The 21,600-nt window shown below is 40.2% G+C and overlaps 1 protein-coding gene across 3 annotated transcripts in view; it reads right to left on the bottom strand.

The window, feature by feature from the left end:
* Window positions 1-6,961: 6,961 nt before the first annotated feature.
* The window catches only part of tmco4 (transmembrane and coiled-coil domains 4), a 92,598-nt gene continuing 77,959 nt past the window's right edge, over window positions 6,962-21,600 (bottom strand). For all 3 annotated transcript variants that reach the window (XM_068017331.1, XM_068017329.1, XM_068017330.1), the window contains exon 14: window positions 6,962-7,616. In XM_068017331.1, coding sequence (XP_067873432.1) covers window positions 7,224-7,616 — 393 coding nt within the window. In that variant the 3' untranslated portion in view covers window positions 6,962-7,223. The remainder of the gene's footprint in view (window positions 7,617-21,600) is intronic.

The following is a 21,600-nucleotide window of genomic DNA, read 5'->3' as shown; positions in this document are numbered from 1 at the left end:
GGACAAGAGATGGCCAGCCCTTCAATGGACTGGAGGCAGCGGGCACTACATTGATCTAGAGACAACGGACCCTCATTGCTCCTCTTTGGACTTTAGGCAATGGTACCCCATGGGCTGGAGACATCGCCCCACCCTCTCGCCAATGGGCTGGAGAGACAGCGTTCCTTATGGACTGGAGACAGTGCGCCCTATGGGCTAGAGAGACAGTGCGTCCTATGGGCTAGAGAGACAAAATCCCCAAATGGGATGGAACTGGGAATCTTTTAAGTTGGATAAGCCAATCTTAACATTTGATAACAAATACTGAAAGTGTTTGTGAAAATCATTACAATTCATTAATTCCTCAGATCTCCAGGAAAACCTTTTAAGAAAACAACATTCCTTGTCTAAAAACCACAGGAACAAACTGCAACCAGCAGGCGAAAACAGGAAATGGGAACTTGAAATAAACAGAAAACACTGGATATAAACAGCAAGACTGGGAGATAAAAGGCAGGTTAATGTTTGGGGTTTATCCCTCCACCAGATCTGATTTCTGTTGGACTGTGAGGCACTAAGTCGTATCTCCTATAATAATCTGATGCTGACATTTTTCCATGTGAGGGAATTTCCTGTTTTTTTTCATGGTGGTTCTAAACACAATTGACATTTCACTTTCTTATTTTTTGAAGTCCTAACATCACAGTTAGGTTCGTTTTGGATATCTTAATAACCCAAATTGATAGTTCAGTACAAAATAAAGCAGGTAAAACCAATTTATACCCTCTCTGCCCATTACCCATTGCAGTTTGGTCACTCAGTAATATCCAGCAATCCACTATTCAACCTGCAGGTAGGGAAAGTACAGAGTCGCATTGGTAGCTGAGAAGGGGCCAGTGAGTAGAAAGTGTCTTTTTCTCGTTCTTTAATGGCATATTTCCTTCACTGTCCACACTTGCTCATTCCTGATACTATACACTGAGAGAATATAGCCCAAACAGAATATACACGACTGGGAGAATATACAATCATACGACAATATACCCCACTGAATTTGTTCCACTGACCAGAGCCAAACTACAATGGTGAATCATGTACATTATAGTAAAGTTAAGCACTTTTGTTTTTGCTATTCTATTGTGCTTTTCAGCTTATAAATAAACGACTGTTCATAGTTTCAATCCGTTGTTCTCCAGGTTTTTAAACCCATTTATTTTAACACCTCTGTTAAAATATCAGACAAAGACTGTCATATGAATGTGTGAAACATTTGTCAACTTATTGCCAACGGTAATTTGAAGGCTCTGGTTTCAAAATGAATCACTGATACAACAGCATACTGTAAAACATAACCTGTTCATTATAGTAATTGCCAGTCAGCCTTACCATCTTTATCACTTTGACCTCATCTTATTTGCTTTCTTGTGCTTCTGAAACCACATCTGATGATTTTCTGTGAATCCCACAAGGAAGGAGGTGGTTCATTCACGTTTACAACCTGAAACATCTCATGCTTGAGGAGAGGAACAATGCTCTAGTGTAATTTTTCTTTATAATTTTTCAATATAATTCTTTTTTTCTCTTTATGCTTCAATATATCAAAATTATTCTTACCCTTCATTAATATGCAACTCTTAATAATTAAAATGAATTAATGAGCTCACTGGGAAATGCTACACAGTTTCCTTTGAAAAAATATTAAACAAAGGCTCTGCTTTCTGTGGAGGGCTGGATCTAAGCCATTAATCAGATGCCAGGTTTGAGCAAAAATGGAGAAAAATCAATTTATGTGTCAGAAATCATTCATAATTATCCATCTCTATAGTTTAGGTTGGTGCAGGCTTTTCACACTTGAGATGAACAGCACAACTCAACAGATCATACATCAGTCTGTCTCATCAACACAAATTGTACACACTTCATCAAGCACTGTTTGGGAAATCATGGCAGGGATTTGTTCCAAGAGTGCATCCTCACTGTACTACAGGCACTGAAGTCCATGCAACTCAGTGGAATGCAGGGTTGAGGTACTAACTTCACACAATTGCCAGGCTGCCCATGTAAAATAAATGTCAAGAGTCCTCCGAAGCTCAAACCAACCATACAAATAGTTCGGAATTCCCCCCTCTAGCTCAATATTAATACAAGCGATCGATGGAATCTCAATGTGTATTGCTGATAGCTCTCATTTTCAAATCAAAACCCAAACATTTATTCTGCCTTCTTTTGGAAATCAACATATCAGTTTTGCTGATATTATAAGATTATAAGATATGATTGAATTTTACAATGAGCTTGAGGGAAAGAAGAGTGGGTCTAAGACTAGTATTCTAAACTTAAATAAGGGCAATTATGAGGGAATGAAAGCACAGCTAGCTAAAGTGAACTGGCAAATTAGGTTAAGGGATAGGTCAATAGAGATGCAGTGACAGACATTTAAGGGGATATTTCAGAATACACAGAATAGATATATTCCAGTGAGAAAGAAAAATTCCAAGGGGACGACCCACCATCCACAGTTAACTTAAAAAGTGAAAGATAGTATCAAAATTAAAGAAAAAGCATATAATTGCGCAAAGATGTATGGCAGGTCAGAAGGTTGGACAAAACATAAAAAGCAGCAAAGAGTGATTAAAGATCAATAAGGAGGGAAAAATTAGAATACGAGAGAAAGCTAGCTAGAAATATAAAAACAGATAGTAAGAGTTTCTATAGATATTTTAAAAAGAAAAGAGTTAACAAAGTGAGCGTTGGTCCTACAGAAAATCATTCTGGGGAATTAATAAAATAAGGAGATGACAGATGAATTGAACAAGTATTTTACATCAGTCTTCACTATAGAAGATACAAGCAATGCCCCAGAAATAGCTGTAAATCAGGAAATGGAAAGGAGAGAGGAACTCAGAAAAATTACAATCATCAGGGAAGTGGTACTGAGCAAATCATTGGAGCTGCGGGCTGACAAGTCCCCAGGTCCTGATGGACTTCATCCTAGGGTCTTAAAATAAGTGGCTAGTGAGATAGTTGATGCATTGGTTTTAATTTCCTCCAATTCCCTAGATTTGGGGAAGATTCCATTTGATTGGAAAATAGCCAATGTAATTCCTTTACTCAAAAAGACAGAAAGCAGGAAACTACAGGCCAGTTAGCTTAACATCTGTCATAGGGAAAATGTTAGACACTATTATTAAAGATGTTATAACAGGAAACTTAGAAAAATTCAAAGTAATCAGGCAGAGTCAACATTGTTTAGTGAAAGGGAAATCATGTTTAATTAATTTATTGGAGTTCTTTGAAGAAGTAACATGTGCTGAGGATAAAGGGGAGCCGATGGATGTACTGTACTTAGATTTCCAGAAGGCATTTGATATAGTACCACATCCAAGGTTATTGCAGAAAATAAAAGCTCATGGTGTAAGGGTAATATATAGGCATGGATAGAAGATTGACTAGCTAACAGGAAACAGAGAGTAGGCATAAATGGGTCATTTTCTGGTTGGCAAGATGTAACGAGTGATGTGCCACAGGGATCTGTGTTGGGGCCTCAACTTTTTACAATTTATATAAATGACTTGGATGAAGGCACCCCAAATGGTTGCTCAATTTGCTGATGACACAAAGGTAGGAAAATAAGTTGTGAAGGGGACATACGGAGGCTACAAAGGGATATAGATAGGGTAAGTGAGTGGGCAAAGATCTGGTAAATGGAGTATAATGTAGGAAAATATGAAATTGTCCATTTTGACAGGAAGAATGAAAAAGAAGCATATTATCTAAATGGTGGATGATTGCAGAACTCCGAGATGCAGAGGGATCTGGGTGTCCTAGTGCATGAATGGCAAAATGTTGGCATGCAGGTACAGCACATAATTAGGAAAGCTAATAGAATGATATGGTTTATTGTGAGAGGAATTTAATACAAAAGTAGGGAGGTTATGCTTCAGTTATACAGGGCATTGGTGAGACCACATCTGGAGTACTGTGTACAGTATTGGTCTCCTTATTTAAGGAAGGATATAAATGCGTTGGAAGCAGTTCAGAGAAGGTTTACTATACTTATACCTGGAATGGGCAGGTTGTCTTATGAGGAAAGGTTGGACAGGCTCGGCTTGTACCTGCTGGAGTTTAGAAGAGTAAGAAGCGACTTGATTGAAAGATATAAGATCCTGAAGGGTCTTGACAGGGTGTATGTGGAAAAGATATTTCCCTTTGTGGGAGAATCTAGAACTAGGGGTCACTGTTTAAAAATAAGGGGTCACCCATTTAAGACAGAGATGAGGAGAACTTTTTTCTCAGAGTGTTATGAGTCTTTGGAATTCTGTTCCTCAAAAGGCAGTGGAAGCAGAGTCTTTGAATATTTTTAAGGCATTTGTAGATAGATTCTTGATAAGCAAGTGGGTAAGAGGTTATCAGAGGTAGGTGGGAATGTGGAGTTGAGGTTACAATCAGATCAGCCATGATCTTGTTGAATGGCAGAGCAGGCTCAAGGGGCCGTGTGACCTATTCCTGCTCCTAATCCGTATGTTCATATAATCTTTGCTGTCCTTTCCACTTTCTCAATGCAGTCTGCTGTCCTCTTCCTCATGGATATATCACATTACAATCTGCTATCCACTTTCTTACTGATAGGATATTCAATTATCTTCAGTCTCACTGATATTAGTCTTCAGTCATTGGTTCTCACTGTTATTTACAGTCTGCTGTTCTGTTCTTTTGATTTCATAGCCTGCTGTTCTGTCCCTTCCCTTCAACTGTTACTAATTTTCTGTGCTCTGTCATACTGATACAAAAAGTTAACTGTTATTTCTCATGATAAAATTGTTTGCTGTGTGTCAGATTCAATGTTACCATACGTCTTTTGTAACAGGAACTCTGTGCTTTCAAGCCATAAATTTATGATGTCAAAGGATCTATCGTACCTATTCAAAATACCAATTCATGGTGTATTAATTCACAGATGCTAGCTGATTCTTTATGGTCATTCCTCAAGGGAGCCTAGAGAGTATGACATAGAATATTCAAACAGAGGAGTGCTAGTCAAATCAAATCCTGTTAACCCCCAACATCCACAAACAGGGATAATTCCATACACGATAGCAGTGATTACACTTCTACAGTAATAGAGTGTGAAACCCTTTGGGATATCATGGGGATGTAATAAACTATCACAGAAATGAAATGATTGATTAGGAACCCTGCCTGATTTCCCCTCCTTCTTAACCCAGGCCACCACGTCAATTGTAGAATGCCAACTGAGACCAGCTAACTGAGCACAGATCAGGGAACAAAATGACTCTGAAATCAAGTTAGAATCAGCAGAATAGGAAAACATGGAATGAAAGAACCCAGTGAGCCCTTTTTGAGTATTGCTGAAAATAGAGACATGTTGTCAAAGCTTTTTGTCTTGCACTCATCAGGACAATCCACAAGAATACCAATGTAAGGGAAAGCAACAACTTTATACTGTACAAGAAAAGAGTGCTGATTGGTTGGCATGTGAACTCTGATTGGAGAATGCACCAGTTTATGGTGACTGACAGTTAACTGCCAAACTTTGTTTGAAATTTAAACCAGGCAGCTTGACTCTGATTGGTCAAGGCATTGCCCTGAGGAATGAACCAGCGAATGGCTGTCACTTATTTTGGTTAGCTGAAATAGGCATAATGTCTGTACATGTTCTTTCTGTCTGCAAAGAACAGGGCCCTGTGTATTAATATATGTATCTTCCAGTACACCCAAATGCGCCACACGGCAAGCCCTACTGACAATCTTGAATTGGTTGTCAGCATAATTCTTAGAACACGGAGGATTATTTAGCAAATATTGTCCAATTGCAGAATCACAACTAACGTTGGACACTGCGTTTTGCAAGTATGGGCTGATTGGGTACGGCCTGTACCTTGCCCGTTGCGAACAGCGGCAAGGACATATTGTTTGATACGATCCGCCAGTCTTTGGGAAGTACGGCCTATATACCTAGTATCACACTGGCATTGAAATTCATATATCACATTACTCATTTGTGTGGTAGGCAGGACGTCTTTTTGGCTTGACGGCAGCTTCTTGTTGGTGGTGAGCACCACACATGTTGCTACTGCATACCAGCAGTGTGAAACAGCTGGCTTCACCTGTTGCTCAAATATTTGGGATACATTACCCTTCCAGGGTAATTTGAGGTAGACTGAAAATTTTTCAGAGCCGAAAATGACAGCCTTAGGCCCGTTCGTAAGTTTGCACTATACAGCGAGAAATGATCTGATCAGGGTAGCCACTGTCATGCAGGATGCCTTTGATTTGCTCTATTTCAGCACCAAGCTTGGCATGGTGAGCAAATGGCTTGGGCCCTATTGCCAATAAGGCCAATCTTATAGCACGTGGAACTGAGAGAATCCCAATGCGTATATTGACCAGTGAAGGTAGGTTTGCGGTAGATTTCTCAACTAGTATGTCAAGCAAAGGGAGCTCATTTGACTGTTCCACTTCAAAGGTGAATTTGAGTGCAGGATGGAGCCCATTAAGACAGAAAGAACATGTACACACATTGCGCCTGTTTCAGATAAACAAAATAAGTGACAGCCATTCGCTGGTTCATTCCTCAGGGCAATGCCTTGACCAATCAGAGTCAAGCTGCCTGGTTTAAATTTCAAACAAAGCTTGGCAGTTAACTATCAGACACCATAAACTGGTGCATTCTCCATGGCAATCTCCAATCAGAGTTCACATGCCAATCAATCAGCACTCACTTCTTGTACAGTATAAAGTTGTCGCTTTCCCTTACATTGGTATTCTTGCAGATTGTCCTGATGAGTGCAAGACGAAAAGCTTCGACAATACTCAATAATACTCAGCAATATTCAAGTTCTGTACTATCAAATGACTATTTGATCCCTTTTTGTTGACAGTTCACTTCTAATACAGTGTTATCAAGCTCTTTATTATTAAATGCTGGTTAATTAACGCAAAGCTTTTCAAGACAGTTCACTTCGAATACAGTGATATTATCAAGCTCTTTATTAATATTAAATGATATTAATTACTTCCAAGGATTTCAGAGTCTAAGCAACAATCATCTATTGGTTCAATCTCTTATTACAACAAACATGATGTGTGCAGCAGCTCCTCATTTTGACACTCTTTTCCCCAGATTTTCAGAGGTGCCCATCCATTATACTTGAATTTCAATAAACTTGGTGAAAATATTTGTTGTCAGACGTCAACACTGTTAGATCATTTGCAATTTGTAGTTAACTCTCTTTGTCTTTGGAGAGCTCAGAGGCTTTAGTCACTAACCCATGAGCAGCAGTTCTGTCTTTATCAAGACAAAATGTGGATTGTACCACTGGTGCCGCATCTTCTGTACAAGAGGAGCACTGGCTTGCTCTTGCTGTCTCCAACAGATCATCACCCAACAAGGAATCGGAGGGCTGAGTATTGGGTGCTTGTGACATGTTCTTTCCAGCAGCATTTATTTCTGTGTTATCTGTAGGTGCTTCTCCTTCTTCCCTTGCACACTTCTCACCCGTGTTAAAATTGGAGCTAATATTCCATTTGTCCTCTAAGCGACATTCCTTAGTTTTTACACCAACAGCCTTTAATATTGTGTCCATTTGCTTCATATAATCTAAATGTCCATTTACCTGCAAAGTAAAAATAATACATTGATTTTACATATGAAACAGTTGTGTCTGTGGACACTGCCGAATACAGAGAGCATACACACTTCCCCTCCATTGGGGCGTGCACCACTAATTTAAGTTCAGAGAGCTTAGACGCAGGGTGGTACGGCCACGGGTTCAGGACGCCACATATGTGCAGAGGTAATGCTAAAGTTTAAAATCAGGTAGCTTACCAGCACAGAACACTAAGCTTTGCTGTGTTTGTCCAACTCAGACTACCCTATTTGTTACTCCACTGTGCCTGCAGGGTTACCTGGAGGCAAGTGGGAAGAATTCCAACACCCCAGTGGCAGGTCTGTGTTTTCAGGTGCCATTAATGAGCCAGGCTAGTCAATCATCTACAGTGCCCTGGAGTACTGCAGACCTGCTGATTCAGGTACAGCATTACCAGGCCCGGCGCAGAGGGTTGACTTCATTTTGAACGTTCACCTGTGCTGTGTCATCTTGAAGCCATGTTTAATGTTGATTCTATAGAGGCCCTGTTCGTCATCTCCCCCTCCAGTAAGGTAGTATTGTCATATAATTGGGTATGTCTGCATTAAAATATTGAGCCATTTAAATAAAATCAACAGTTCCTTGTTGGTTTAAGAACTGACATCTGCATGTGGGTACATTCCAAGGGAATTTCCTTGGAGGTTACATCAGCTCTAACGTGACCAAATCACTGTTTAGCTCTCCCTTGTATCCTGCAGCACAGTCTCATCCTGGGGTATGTCTTCCTTTTCTAAAGCATTGGCTTATCCTGGGATATGGTTCTGGGGCACTAGCTGGGCACTGGTACCTTACCAATGTAGCAGAGTTACAGATGTGGGTGCCAGCATATACTCAACTACAGGGCCATCACACAGGGAATGAATTTATTCATTGAGTCACGCAGACAGCAGCCTAATTGTTCCTCTTTGTGTTTATGCTTTAAAATAAAACAATTTTCTCTTTTAGTGGTCATTAACCAAAATGATGCTGGTGCCGACTGTGCAGTAACAGCATATATTTATTATAGTCATGGTGGCTTAAGGCTGAATTCCTGTGTCTGGTTAATTGACTTACACTACAATATTCACAACTGTTAAAGGCAAAATCTGCTGTGTTTGCTTCAAGAGCACAAATAAGTTCCTTTACATTTCTGCTCTGGGTTTGTACAAAAACATCTTGTATTTATATCACACCAACAAGGTAGAAAAACATCCCAAGGTGCTTCACATAGGAGAATGAACATCCTTTACTGTAGAGTTGAGAGGGGGTGGTCAAAACAGGCATTGGTCAAAATGAAAGTGGCTTTTAAAAGCAGAGAGAAATAGAGGGGTTTAAGTTCATGTAAGGTGGATTATATGGAGCTGTACAAGTACATAAATTGGAAATTGATTCCATTGAACACACAGCATTTTTCCTGAATTCAGAGTTGCATTACTAATTTAAACTATTAGTAACAGACGATTCAACAAAATACTTGTGTCAGTGTTGAGTCACCATTTCTGCTGTATGACATTAAATAGCGGCCTCTTCCAAGCTGTAATTAAATGTAGCACAGAAAATAAAAAACAAATGTGTTTAACTGGAGCATGGTGCTACCTGCTGTCTGACTCCATGCAGAGATAATGGAACATGTTTCTCAGCAATACTAGCCCAGACACACACATCCCTAAGGAAATTCTGAAGGAAGAGCCAATGAGACACAAATTTCAATCAGTTGGCTGCCAACTTTTCTAGTGTCTCGAAATCTCTGGGTATTTCAAAACTTTGTACTGTTACCAAAGTTGTGCAAAAGGAAATAATGCTGAAAGCACAGTGTGCCTCATGTGGTAAGGAAAAAGTGATAAACACAAGTTTTTCAAACAGTACCTGAACAATCTGTATAGTACTTTAAACTGCCAATGTCAAATTGTACACGTTTCATTCAAATATCACACTCCAGAAAAAGTTTATATACAAGTATACCTGATATATCCGTTACGAATGAAGTTATCTAAAGATTGTAATTTCATTACATAAATGGCTATGAGGTTCAAAATACACAATGTTGCATAAATCTTTGCCATGTTGTGATAATATGAATGTGACTCGAAATTCCTGTAAACCTCTGTTAAACATTTTCTAATATATTAATGAATCTGCTGAATTGTTTTGTTAAATGACTGAATTGGGCTACAGCTGATGGGAAATACTGCACTGATCTCGATCAGATTTACAAATAAAAGCTAGAACAGTCTCGCTTGGGAATGGGGTGGAGGTTATCAGTATACATACTGGCAGAGGTGATCAAATATCCATGGCATACATTGTTTTTGGTGCTTTTGGAAGGGGGAAATGCTGTCTGATGAGGGTAGGAGGCCAAATGTGCGAATGAATGAATATTCTGGACTTTAGTTTGATTATCCTTGGGTCTTAAGGAGTATTAAGTAGATACAACTTTCCCAGGATATTAAATCAGTGGATTAGAGTGCATGAAAGGGTAGATTGTACATGCTATATAGAATGAATTAAATGGGTTGGTAGTGCCAATGGTAAAGTACACAGGCTGGAGAGGGAGATTAAGTGGGTGGGGTAAAACCCAAAATAGGACAGGTAATACATGGGCTGTGATAGGAGATTAAATGAATGGGGTAGAGTCCATGATTGGGTAAATTGTACATGGGCTATGAAAAGAGCAGGTCTGATGGGCCTAATGGCCTTTTCTCAGTAAGTATATGTTCTATAAATTAGTTTTATAGAAAGGCACTAAAGATTGCCACAGGGAGTGAGAGAATGTGATGACAGTTTCAGTGATGCATGCTGACAAGCTGTTCCACACACAGACTGAATCCTATTTCCCCAAGCTGCAACATTCATTTCAGTTACTAATTATTTCACTTGCAAAACAAACTGGATGAAAAGTGCCTAAACTTTCCATGTGCATCTAAAAATATTTCTTAGATTAAATCTGTTTGCCATAATTAATGCAATTATTCACAAATATCTTACACCAAGCTACACTATGTTTCATATGATTCAAATGATTTTGAGAAGGAACAACTGTTGCTGTTCACTGATAAATTAAATGATCAGCAGCAAAGTGTGAATGTTTTACTCACTCCATCATTTTTTTGAAAATCAAAACATTGGAGTCTTTGACTTCTATTTTCAATCTTTGTACTTCTCTCCTGTTGTTCCTTCAGCCATCAATTGTTGTTGTGGTACAGTGCCACAGACACCGTGGGTGTCTCCTTCAACAACACTGTGAGTGTACCTACCCCACATGGTCTGCAGCGGTTCAGGATGGCTCACCATCACCTTCTCAAGAACAATTTGGGATGGGCAAGAAATGCTGTCCTAGCCAGCAATGCCCACATCCCATGAATGAATTTTTTAAAAAGTGGCCATTTCTCATGTGTGAGCCAAGACACACATTGCCAACTGGCTATTTTGTTGAGGAGGGCATCGCAATCCAGCCTGATCTTTTTCTAACCTATTGTACATGATGTAATAAATGGTAAGAAACATTCAGCATTGATGTCAGTATATTTGGCTGTTAAAATTAAGAACCATCATTGCTTTAGGTGTTCAGGTTAGTTTAAGATAGAGACAGAAATGTGAGATGTTACATATCCTTTTAAAGTTCTGGCACAGATTTCACTACTTTATCAAGGCATGGCCTTTCACAGTGTCCAGAAGTGTAAGACAAGGCCTTTTACTTGACGCCCTACCTGAGTGGGACTTGGTCCTTCCCCGGTCCTGCACTGTGTGGTTCGTCTTTCACCTGTGTTCCTGCACTACGTGGTTAGTCTTTCACCTGTGTTCCTGCACTGTGTGGTTCGTCTTTCACCTGTGTTCCTGCACTGTGTGGTTAGTCTGGCACCTGGTGTCTGCAATGTGAGCCACAGTTCCTCCAAAAATTCCTTCCAACCTTTAAAAGCTCCACCCTACACACTCTTCCAACTCCCTGCCTTCCCACTGAGCTGAAATCCAGAATCTTTCCATCATCTGAAGTTCTGAAGAAGGGTCACTGACCTGAAACGTTAACTCTGCTTCTCTCTCCACAGATGCTACCAGACCCGGAGTATTTCCAGCACTTTTTGTTTTTATTTCTGATTTCCAGCATCTGCAGTATTTTGCTTTTATCAATCCATCATCTCCTTGTCCAACTCATTTTCCCCCCCGGAATTAAAAACTGTGAAAGACCTAACTCCCTTCTGTCTTCCCTTCTACTACAATTGACAGATTTCTAAAATCTAAGCTTGGCGCCACTTAATCGCTACTTTCTGATTTACCTCATCATCTTTCCTATTTCTGTGCACCTTGCTGGTGTCCAGCACTATGAGGCTTAGACCTTCACTTGGTGTTCTGCACTGTGAAGCTTCATCCTTATCCTGATATCTTACAATTTGGGCCCACCGCTTCACCTGTTGCCGTGCACTGTGGGGCTAGGCACTTTACATTGAATTCTCAACTTATTAAAACAAAATTGGCCTCCACATCCCTGGATGCGGAGGGGAAAATCAGCCCGAGGTCTTCTTGATCACTGTAAAGCAAACCATATAAATTCATGTGTGTGAACACTGGGTGAAGAAAGAATTGCGTTTGATTGTGATGACCTTCACAGTTGAACAGCCTACTGACTCTCACTGCCTAGGTTCACTCTTGAAGAATGATCACTTTGTCTAAGTACTTGAGGGTGACTGGCACTTCTGGAACTGTGCCTGTGAGAGGAGAAGAAAAATGAAAAAAATATCACAAGAGAAAAGGCCCGAATGAGTTGATTTCTGAACCAAGAGAGCATTCGTACTCGCATCAAGAGTGTAATACAACTTAACATTCTGATTCTTCATCAAGAGCTGAATAGTGAGAGGTCAGCAGAGCGAGAAAGAACCCGAGTGAGTACAATTTAGCCTGAATTGGAGTTCAGCGCTCAAGTGTAGTTAGCTTGAAACTACATTAAGTTATGAGAGTTTGAGTCCTTTCAGTCCATTTATCATGGCAGTACAGTGGAAACCAGTATTGTGTGGATAAGAACTTGCAAGATGTGCAATTTCTGGAAAATGTAAATGTCCCAGACACCAGAGGTGAAAGAAATGTCTTTAGTGGACTCGAATGTTATTGAGTTTGAGACACTCAATGTAAATGGAAGGAGGAAAGGTCCCTACAGCACACACTGTAGGAGGTGGTGACCTCAAACCTAGTAAGGAATAGGGAAGCAGACAAAGGAACGTGAGTGACTATCTGCTGGGGGTAGAGGGGTGGGGGAGGATGACTGAGGAAACTTCTGGGGACTAGAAGGATATAGTGTTGTAGGATATATCCTACAAGGATATAGTGTTGGATATTATTACAGATGAGGTTAGCAGATCAGGGGTGGGGGAGAAGTGATAGTGTTAAGAAAAGGCAAATGGTAGTTAAAGGGGATTCTATCATTAGACAAATAAATTACTTCATCTGTGGCCTTCCAAGTGCAAGGGTAAAAGACATAACAGTGTGGGTGGAAATGATTCTGGAAAGGGAGGGTGAGCAGCTCGACATTGTCATTCAATGACACATGGAACAGCAAGATGGATGGAGCTCTTAAAAGAGAGTTTGATTTTTAAATTAAAAAGCAGAACCTCCAGGCCAGTGATCTCAGGATTACTCCTGGTGCCACACAATGGGCAGTTACAGAAAAGCAAATTAGACACATCATAGTGTGGCTTGACAGATGGTGTAGGAAGGAGGGTTTGAGCTCTCTAAGGAACTGGATGTATTGCAGACAGAGGAAAGTTTTACAGATGGGATGGGCATCACCTAAACCAGTATAAATGTACTAGTAGAGGGTAAATTGTGCGGGGTGGGGGGGGGGGGGGGGGAGGATTTAAACCAGTGAAGTGGGAGAGAAACAAATCTTACAGTATCTGGGGGAGTGGCTAAATAGACTAAATTAATAAACTCTGGAAAGATGGATTTTAGGATAGAAAGGTTAAGGAGAAAGATAGTGAAAGACTGAAGAAAAATAGACGGGAGAAAATTAAATGAGGAATATGAATGTCAGGGTTACAGTGTTTATATGTGAATGTGCAAAACATTATCAATAAAGTCGGGGAACTAGGAACACTAATTATGATAGAAGAACATGATGATGTAGCCTTGACAGAATTATTTGGCTAAATATTTTCTGGAGAGATAGAGAAGTAAAATAAAGGGAAGCTGGATGGCCTTATTAATTAAAGAGATCATTTCCAGCCACTGAAAGGAAAATGTGTATTGATGGTGGCACTCACCTGGTTAAAGTTAGGATATAGTAAGGGGTCAGCTAATATATTAGGAGTACATTATAGAGAGATTTGTGGTTGGAACAGAGTTGTAATTATGAGGGAATTTATCTATCCTAAGATACACTGGGATGACACTAACAGTCAAGATGGGGGAAGGGTTCTTAGAATGCACCCAGGACTGTTTCCTAAGTCAGTGTTTTGTGTGTCCAACAAGGAAGTGTGTAGTGTTAGATATGTTCCAGGTAACAAAGCAGGACAAATAAGTGGCCTGAAGGTTGGCGAACCCTTGGAAATCTCTTTTCTAGATAGATGGCAGATGCAGTTCAATGCAGAAAAATGTGAAGTAATACCAGAAAAAAAAGAGAGTAAGTATACCCTAAATGGCGAGACTCTTAACAGGGTGAAAAAGCGGAGAGATTTAGGAGTACAGATAAAGGGATCTTTAAAAGTGGAAGTGCAGGTTAAAAAGGCAAATTGACTTCTGGCAATTATATGTCGGGGCAAGCAAATGATGCTGAAGTTGTGCAAGACATTATTTAGGCCAGAGCTGAAGTTTTATGTGCAGCTGCTTTGCACCCCATTGTATGAAGGATATTTGAGCAATGGAAAGCAAAGATTCAAGGAATGATACTAGGAATGAGAGATGATATTAGGAAAGCCCCCAAAAATTGGAGCTTTTTCCGCTAGAACAAAGGCTATTAAGAAGGGATCTAATAGAGGTTTTTAAAAATATAAAAGGTATTGAAAGAGTATACAATGAAAGATTGTTTTTACTAGTTGGCAAATCATTAATAAAAGGTGTAGACTCAGGATTATCACTAGGAGGAGTTAGAAGAATATTTTTCCTATACAGGATCATTAGAGCATGGAATACTTTATAAGAAGTGCCTATTAGGGCTGAAACTATAATATAATTTAAAACATAATTGACTAAGTATATGAAAAGGGAGAATATAAAAGCAGAATTAGACAGATTCAGTTGAAGTACAAGTCCTAGCATAAGCACAATTGGTGAATGGACTCCTTTTGTAAATTCTTTGATTTTTATGAAAAGGATCTGTGTATTTGTTCTCACCACACTAAAAAAACTAATTAAAATAAAATCAGGTGGAAATGAAATAATTCAACCTGAAGCTATATTGAGACATTCTATAGCAATGTCCTTGTGAAGAGTTTTATGTCACAATCCCATTTGGACTCTCAAGATGTTCCGAGATAGTGATGACACTACTCTATGTAACACAAGGGTTCCAAAATGGGACCCAAGAAGATTCAATAGTAACTTTCAAAAGGGAACAGGATATTTAGTTAAAAGCAAAAATTTGCAGGGATATGGGGAAAAAGCAGGGGAGTGGGACTAATTGAATAGTTTTTTCAAAGAGTCAGCACAGGTACAATGGGCTGAATGGCCTCCTTCTGTGCTGTAAGAATCTATGACCCTAGGGGGGTCTCCAATGGAATCCCAGGAGTTCATTGCATTTCTTTATTTTTCTCTATTTGCTGACTTACTAAGCGTTACTAATTCTCAAAGCCAAATTGGATTGAAAAGGGTTTCTTGTTTTCTCTTTGTTGCCAATGTAACTGAAAATGTTCCAAAAGGAAATTAAAGCCCCCTCTATCTGCAGCCTTTCATCCAAACTCTTTTTCAAAGTACAAAATCAGATACTTATAGATAATTGGAATAATTTGGCAGTGGTAAATATTCCTATCCTCACTGTATTTAAGCCCTGTATATCAATGCAAGAAAAACATCCTTTAACATCTCTACAAGGAATAAAACTGCAGACTGATAAAAAAATTCCTGTGACCCCTGATAGTTGGTCTACGTATAGGGTGTTCACTTCCTGCATTTTGTTCCTCACCCAATTATGTAGAACTTTCCTTGGTTTTGTGGATTGTGCTCTGGGATTTATTCAGTGAGAGACAAGTTTTCCACTGATACAGTGCAGCGAGGGCCACCTCTTAAGTATGGATGGACACCTATTTGTCATTCTGAACTGGCCCAACTTAGTTGCTAATGATAAGCATATGTGAGTGCTGGTCTCTACAGTAAAGGAGCAATTCTCTAACCTCAAAGTAACAAGACATTGAAAGCCCACACTTTAACCTCACCATAACAGGACACTGAAAGCCAACACACTAATCTCCAGTAATAGAACATCCAAAGCCAACAAACTAATTTCACAGTAACAGGACACTCATAATCAATAGACTAATGTCATGGTAACAGGGGAATTGAAGCCAGCACACTAACCTCACAATAACAGGACACTCAAAGTCAACAATATGTCCAATAGTTATTTTTTCAGTGTGTTGAAGGACAGAGAACAAACTGCTTCCTTATGCAGGGGAGAAAAACATTCAACTAGGAGCTAAACCAAATCTTTACACATCTCATTATAAACAGATGGTTCACATATCCCAGCTACAGCCAGTGAAAGCTTCTCCCTCTCTACAAATAAGCAGGTTGTATCTGTTGCTTGGATGCATGTGTTTTTCTGAGAATTAAAATAGAACAAAAGAAAACAGCTATGTCTTAGCATTTAATGATGGAGTCAGAAAACAGACACCTTTTGCAAACATGAGCACACCCAAGCACACAATTTCTACCAATGTTTATGGACATATGCTATACAGTGTATAGTAAATTAAATCCGACTTGGACCATTTTATCAAATCACAGTTTAAAATTTGATTTGATGCCATGAAAGAATATATTTTGAGGAGTTTGATTAACAGGTTTAGCTGGTTGTGATTAGCTCCCATCTACCCTGAAACTCACTGTCTAGACTCGCACATAAAGGGCTGAATTTTGTAAGCCCGCCGCTTATATTAATATTTAAATTGCAGTTCCTTCACCAAGCAGTGGGGCGGACAGCCATGAGGCCTTGCCGCCGCCGGTAATATCGGGCCGGGCCCTGCTGGCGTCGAGGTCTGTGGCAGGTCTCATCCGGGGCCACCTTCAGGCTCCCCCACCACCATGGATCCCGTGCGAGGGCTCCTTAAAATCCAGCCCAAAGTGTGGCCAGTTGGGTGAGGTCCTGGAGGACAGGCATCACTTGTAGAATAGTACCCCAGTGAAGGACTTGTGCCTTCATGAGAAGAACACTGAGGTGAAGATAATGAGTACTGTGTAAGATTAAAACCAACATACAATAGTAACTGCGATCCTGCTTTTGTGGTCAGCGTGAATTTATTTTAACAGTGAAAATCAGCATTACTGACTTAACAGACATCTCCTTGCCATGGTATTTCCTAATCAGACTTTCTTTTTGTGGTCACCTAATTCAATTATGACCCAGTGTCACAGATTCTTCCAATCGTATCAGATGGAGACACATGTAACATTCAGCGTTGTTATGGTAAAATGCAGCAATGAAACACAAGTGGTGATGACGGAAATGAAAACTGTGATGTTAAAATGTGTATAGGAAGCATCTGAAACAGGAGGAGTGCTGACAAAAATGGTATCAAAACAATGAATGTTACCTAGGGTATATCAGAAATTACTGCACACTGCCAGTCTGTTGGGCTTCAGTTACCTCCTAACAATACTTCACTTTCAAACCAACATTTAAATTTGTGTAGAAAAGTCCAGAAGTGTCAGTGATTTTTTTTTAAGACGACAGCTGTTGGTGATGATTCTACTTTTCCTATTTACACCTCCTCCAGACTCATTTTTGTTTCTTTCCTTGTCCCATTGCCATCACCTTTTGCCTTGCACCATCATCCCTATTGTCTTTTAATCTCTCCTGCCTTCCACCTATGACATTTTATTCTTTCCTCCCTCCCCTTTCCCTGCCTCTGTACTTGCTTAAAACATCTCTAAGTTTTTACAGTTCTGATGTATGTTCATTGACCGGAGACGCTAACTCCGTTCCTCTCAGATGCTGCCAGAGCTGCTAAGTGTTTCCAACGTTTTCTGTTTTTATTTCATACAGGGATCTGATGGGCTATCTTCTGACCATTTGTCTCTCCTTGCTGTGTGGATTAATGGAGATTGTACACTCACTGCTAAAATAAGCACCTTGCACATTAACATATGCTGGTGTGCACACAAACGATACTATATGCCTCAATACTGACATATCACGGTGGACCCTGTACACCACAAATACTGATGTGCACACACGTTACACTAGTGGCCTGCACATGAGCACATGCTGGTCGCCACACACTGCCGGCCTACACGCTAACATACGCTGGTGTGCGCAAACAGTACAGTGGACACAAACATCTGGTGGCATGCATACCAACATAGCACAACACCCCAGGTTGTCCCTTCATTTCTGACAGGCTGCCACTAGCATCACTGGCCTTATAAAGATAAACAATATGTAGACCAACAATCTATCCCAACTACATGAGATCCAATTATCTGTCAGTGAGTGCATTTTGCCTGTAATTCAATCTCAGCATCTGCGGACACTTACAAACCACTTGAGATGTGCTCTTGTACTTCATGTTACATCACCAGAAACACTCAGTTGAACTGTCACTGATATATTTATTACAAAATACAGTATGTGACAATGTATCTGTAAACTGCTGCATGCCTATTCATCTACCCAACATGGTTTCTCTGCTGTTTACTCCAAGTAACTAAGGATGGTCAGGTCACTGAGATGAATCATGGCTCACTCCACCCTCCCACATTCTCTTATTTGATAGAGTGCCACTCTGCCACCTACTGTTAGCTGCAGCTGCCAAGATTTAAAAAAAAGATTAAGTTCCACAATTAATTTAGATAAGGGAGTTGGAAACAGTACACAAATTCATCCATTTATTTCCTATTTTTTAATTGTCAGATAAAATTTATAAAAACCTGTCTTTGCTGATCTTACTCATACTGCACAATAACAATGGCCCAGAATTTGCTGGGAGGAAAATGGCACTTTAATGTGAACACTGTTATTGGTGTGTAAATTCTCCAGCAATTTGTGGCAAAGAATGGATATGGTGACTGTTGCCAATTGCCACAAATTGCTGGATGATTTGCATCGCTCCGTCCTTAGCCTCCAGTAAATGGCAGCTTGTCATCAACCTCTCCATGAGTTTCCAGAAATTGCTGAATTTTCGCATTACTTACCAATTAAATACACTGCAGAAAATTAGAACTGATATTTAACAGTGTAAGGACCTTTCTAATATTGAGATTTATGTTCTTGAAATGCCACTCAACCTCTCCTGCCCAGAAAAGGAGCAACTGACACTGTGAAATCGAATTCCTGCAGTTAGTCAAATGTTGTTAGAGATTTTAAAAATTTCAAAATGTTTTTACTTTTCCTCGCACTCTCTCTTTACCCAACCTTTCTTTCCCTCTCTTTATTTTTCTTTGTGTACCTAATTTGACTCTTACCCAGCCTATTTCCTTTTCTGTTTTTCCTCTGTTTCTTTTACAAATTTTAAATCTAATTGATTAAGGAGATAGGCAACGGTCCAATTGTTCATCAAGGTCCCAGATGTCTTGTCACACTTCCAGCAATTTGTAGCGCAAAATCTTTTCAAGCTGCAGGGCGAGGGAAAAGGTCTAACTAATGGGGCATGCCCTGAGATGCCCCACTGCAGCAAACTATGGACCAAGGCATTTGAAACTGCCACAAAACCTAGAACTGGGAACACAGGCTCAAGGTTCGAAGAGGGTAGGTGCACAGACAGTTTAGATTTATCTATGTGATGAAAAGGATTGTGAACATGTGGATTGGAATGTGGAGGGAGAATATAGTAAGGAATAGGTTAAAGGAAAATTGGATAGATATTTGAGGGAATGCGAAATCAAGATATATGAATTTTTGAGGCCGGCTGGGATGGACTGCAAAGTCTTTTCCAGTCCCATACTTTCCGATGTTTGTTTATGATGTTATAATGAGTGTGAAGTAGAAAGGCTGCATCACATCACTCAGAGCTCAAAGACTCTGGCTCCTGACTTGCATTTTTCTGTTATGTACAGAATATTTATCTTATGGGTCTGGTTTTTTCTGTCATTGTTGACTGATTGTGGTTTGGTAAGTACAGGACTGGACAGATGGATAACAACATTTAGTCAGCTCACCAAAGTTGCCTTGTACTGAAAGTCAGGCTAGAGAAAGCTCCCTGTACTGGATCTATCTGTGATACAATAGGCATCTACAGTAATCAAATTGTATATTATTGCTGACCCAGGGAGAAGGAGATATAATGACAACCATTTTCTAATCTTCTCCCCTAAATTTCTGAGGTTGCTGACTTCTGCAGGGGGTCCAGTTTTGCAGATACAGGCAGGCCTTCCTGGCCATTCTGCATGGGTGAGCTTGAACAGCAGGTGTTGGCAGGTTTCTTGACAGTGGGTCCTACTGCTGTTTCATCTGTCCACACTCAATTTCCAGCTTGGATCACTGGACTGGAAGTCAAGAACCCTGCCTAAATTTCATCCTCCCTAACCTAGTGGTGCCGAGAACAGTCTGCGGCTCTGGCTGAGATCAACTAATTCAGCTCAGATTGAGCTGAAGGGGCACCTTCCGGTAGTGTGGCTCAGTCAACATTGGCCAGTGTATTTGACCATGAGGACAGAGCTCCACTTCATGCATAACTCAACCTTCTACTGTTGCCAGTTATATCTATTTTAATTCAGAACTAGAATAATCTTGGCTTGGAGATAACACTTTGGATGCTTCCATTTCTTCCAGAGTCGTAAAATCTTTGAAAATAAATTCACTGATTGAAAGGCACTGCATTCTGTTTACTCTCATTTGGAAACAGGAGTAAATCCCACTGGTGTAATCCATTTTCTATATGTCCCAGAATGTGCACAATGCAAAGCCAAGGGACCTGTGATCGAGGGTAGGCCTGGTGCGGCTGTACTGGAGGAATTATTTTTCCAAAGATTAGTGTGGAAAGTTAGCGGTGTTGATTAACACTGCTAAAAAAAATTGTTGAACAAATAGACAGTTAGGAACAGGGCTGAGGGGTAGCACAGACAAAGAAGATTTAATGCTGTGTGCAACAGGATAGATTGTGAACTTGGCACTGTTATGCCAAGGAAGGCATGTGGAAGGAAAGAGCTTGCTGTGTCTTATCTTGTTTCCTTGTCCCATGCTTTCTCATGTTATCATATTTACTGGTGGAGGGTGGTAAGCTGGCCAAGGGAGCATTAGAATAGTCGAGTCTGGAAGTGGCAAAGGAACGAATGAAAGCTCAGCAGCAGATAGGTTGAAGTAGGGACAAGGTGCGTGACATAATGGATGTATGAAATAGGCATTTTTCTATATAGAGAAGAAATGGGGTCAGAAGCTTATCTCAGGGTCGAATAGGACACCAAGGTTGTGAACAGTCTGGTACAACCTGAGACAATGGTTGGGGATGGGAACTTGGTGGCAAGGGTCTCGTATTTGTGGCTGGGCTTGAAGAAAATGGTCCTCCTAATAGTTAACTGGAAGAAATTGAGGCTCATTTAAAACTGGACAAAGAAGCAATGCAGGATTGAAAAAAAAGGGGGTGGAGAGTTAGAGCTGGGTGTTGCCAGTGCATCTGGAGGCTTGTCTTTGATGATATTAGCAAAGGGCACCAGGTAGATGAGGAACAGAGAAGGGCCAAGGATGGATCCTTGGAGGACTCCAGAGATATATGCTGGATAACAGAGTAGAAGAGTTAGAAGAGGATGCTATGATCAACTGTGTCAAAGGCGTGCACGAGAAATGAAAATGCACCATGGTTACAATCACAGCGGATGTAAATTGTGACTTTGATTAAGG

This window comes from Heterodontus francisci, chromosome 37 (genome assembly GCF_036365525.1).
Source record: "Heterodontus francisci isolate sHetFra1 chromosome 37, sHetFra1.hap1, whole genome shotgun sequence".
Lineage (NCBI taxonomy): Eukaryota > Metazoa > Chordata > Chondrichthyes > Heterodontiformes > Heterodontidae > Heterodontus > Heterodontus francisci.
The sequence above is the reverse complement of the archived record's forward strand: the minus strand, read 5'-3'. Positions and strand labels throughout refer to the sequence as shown.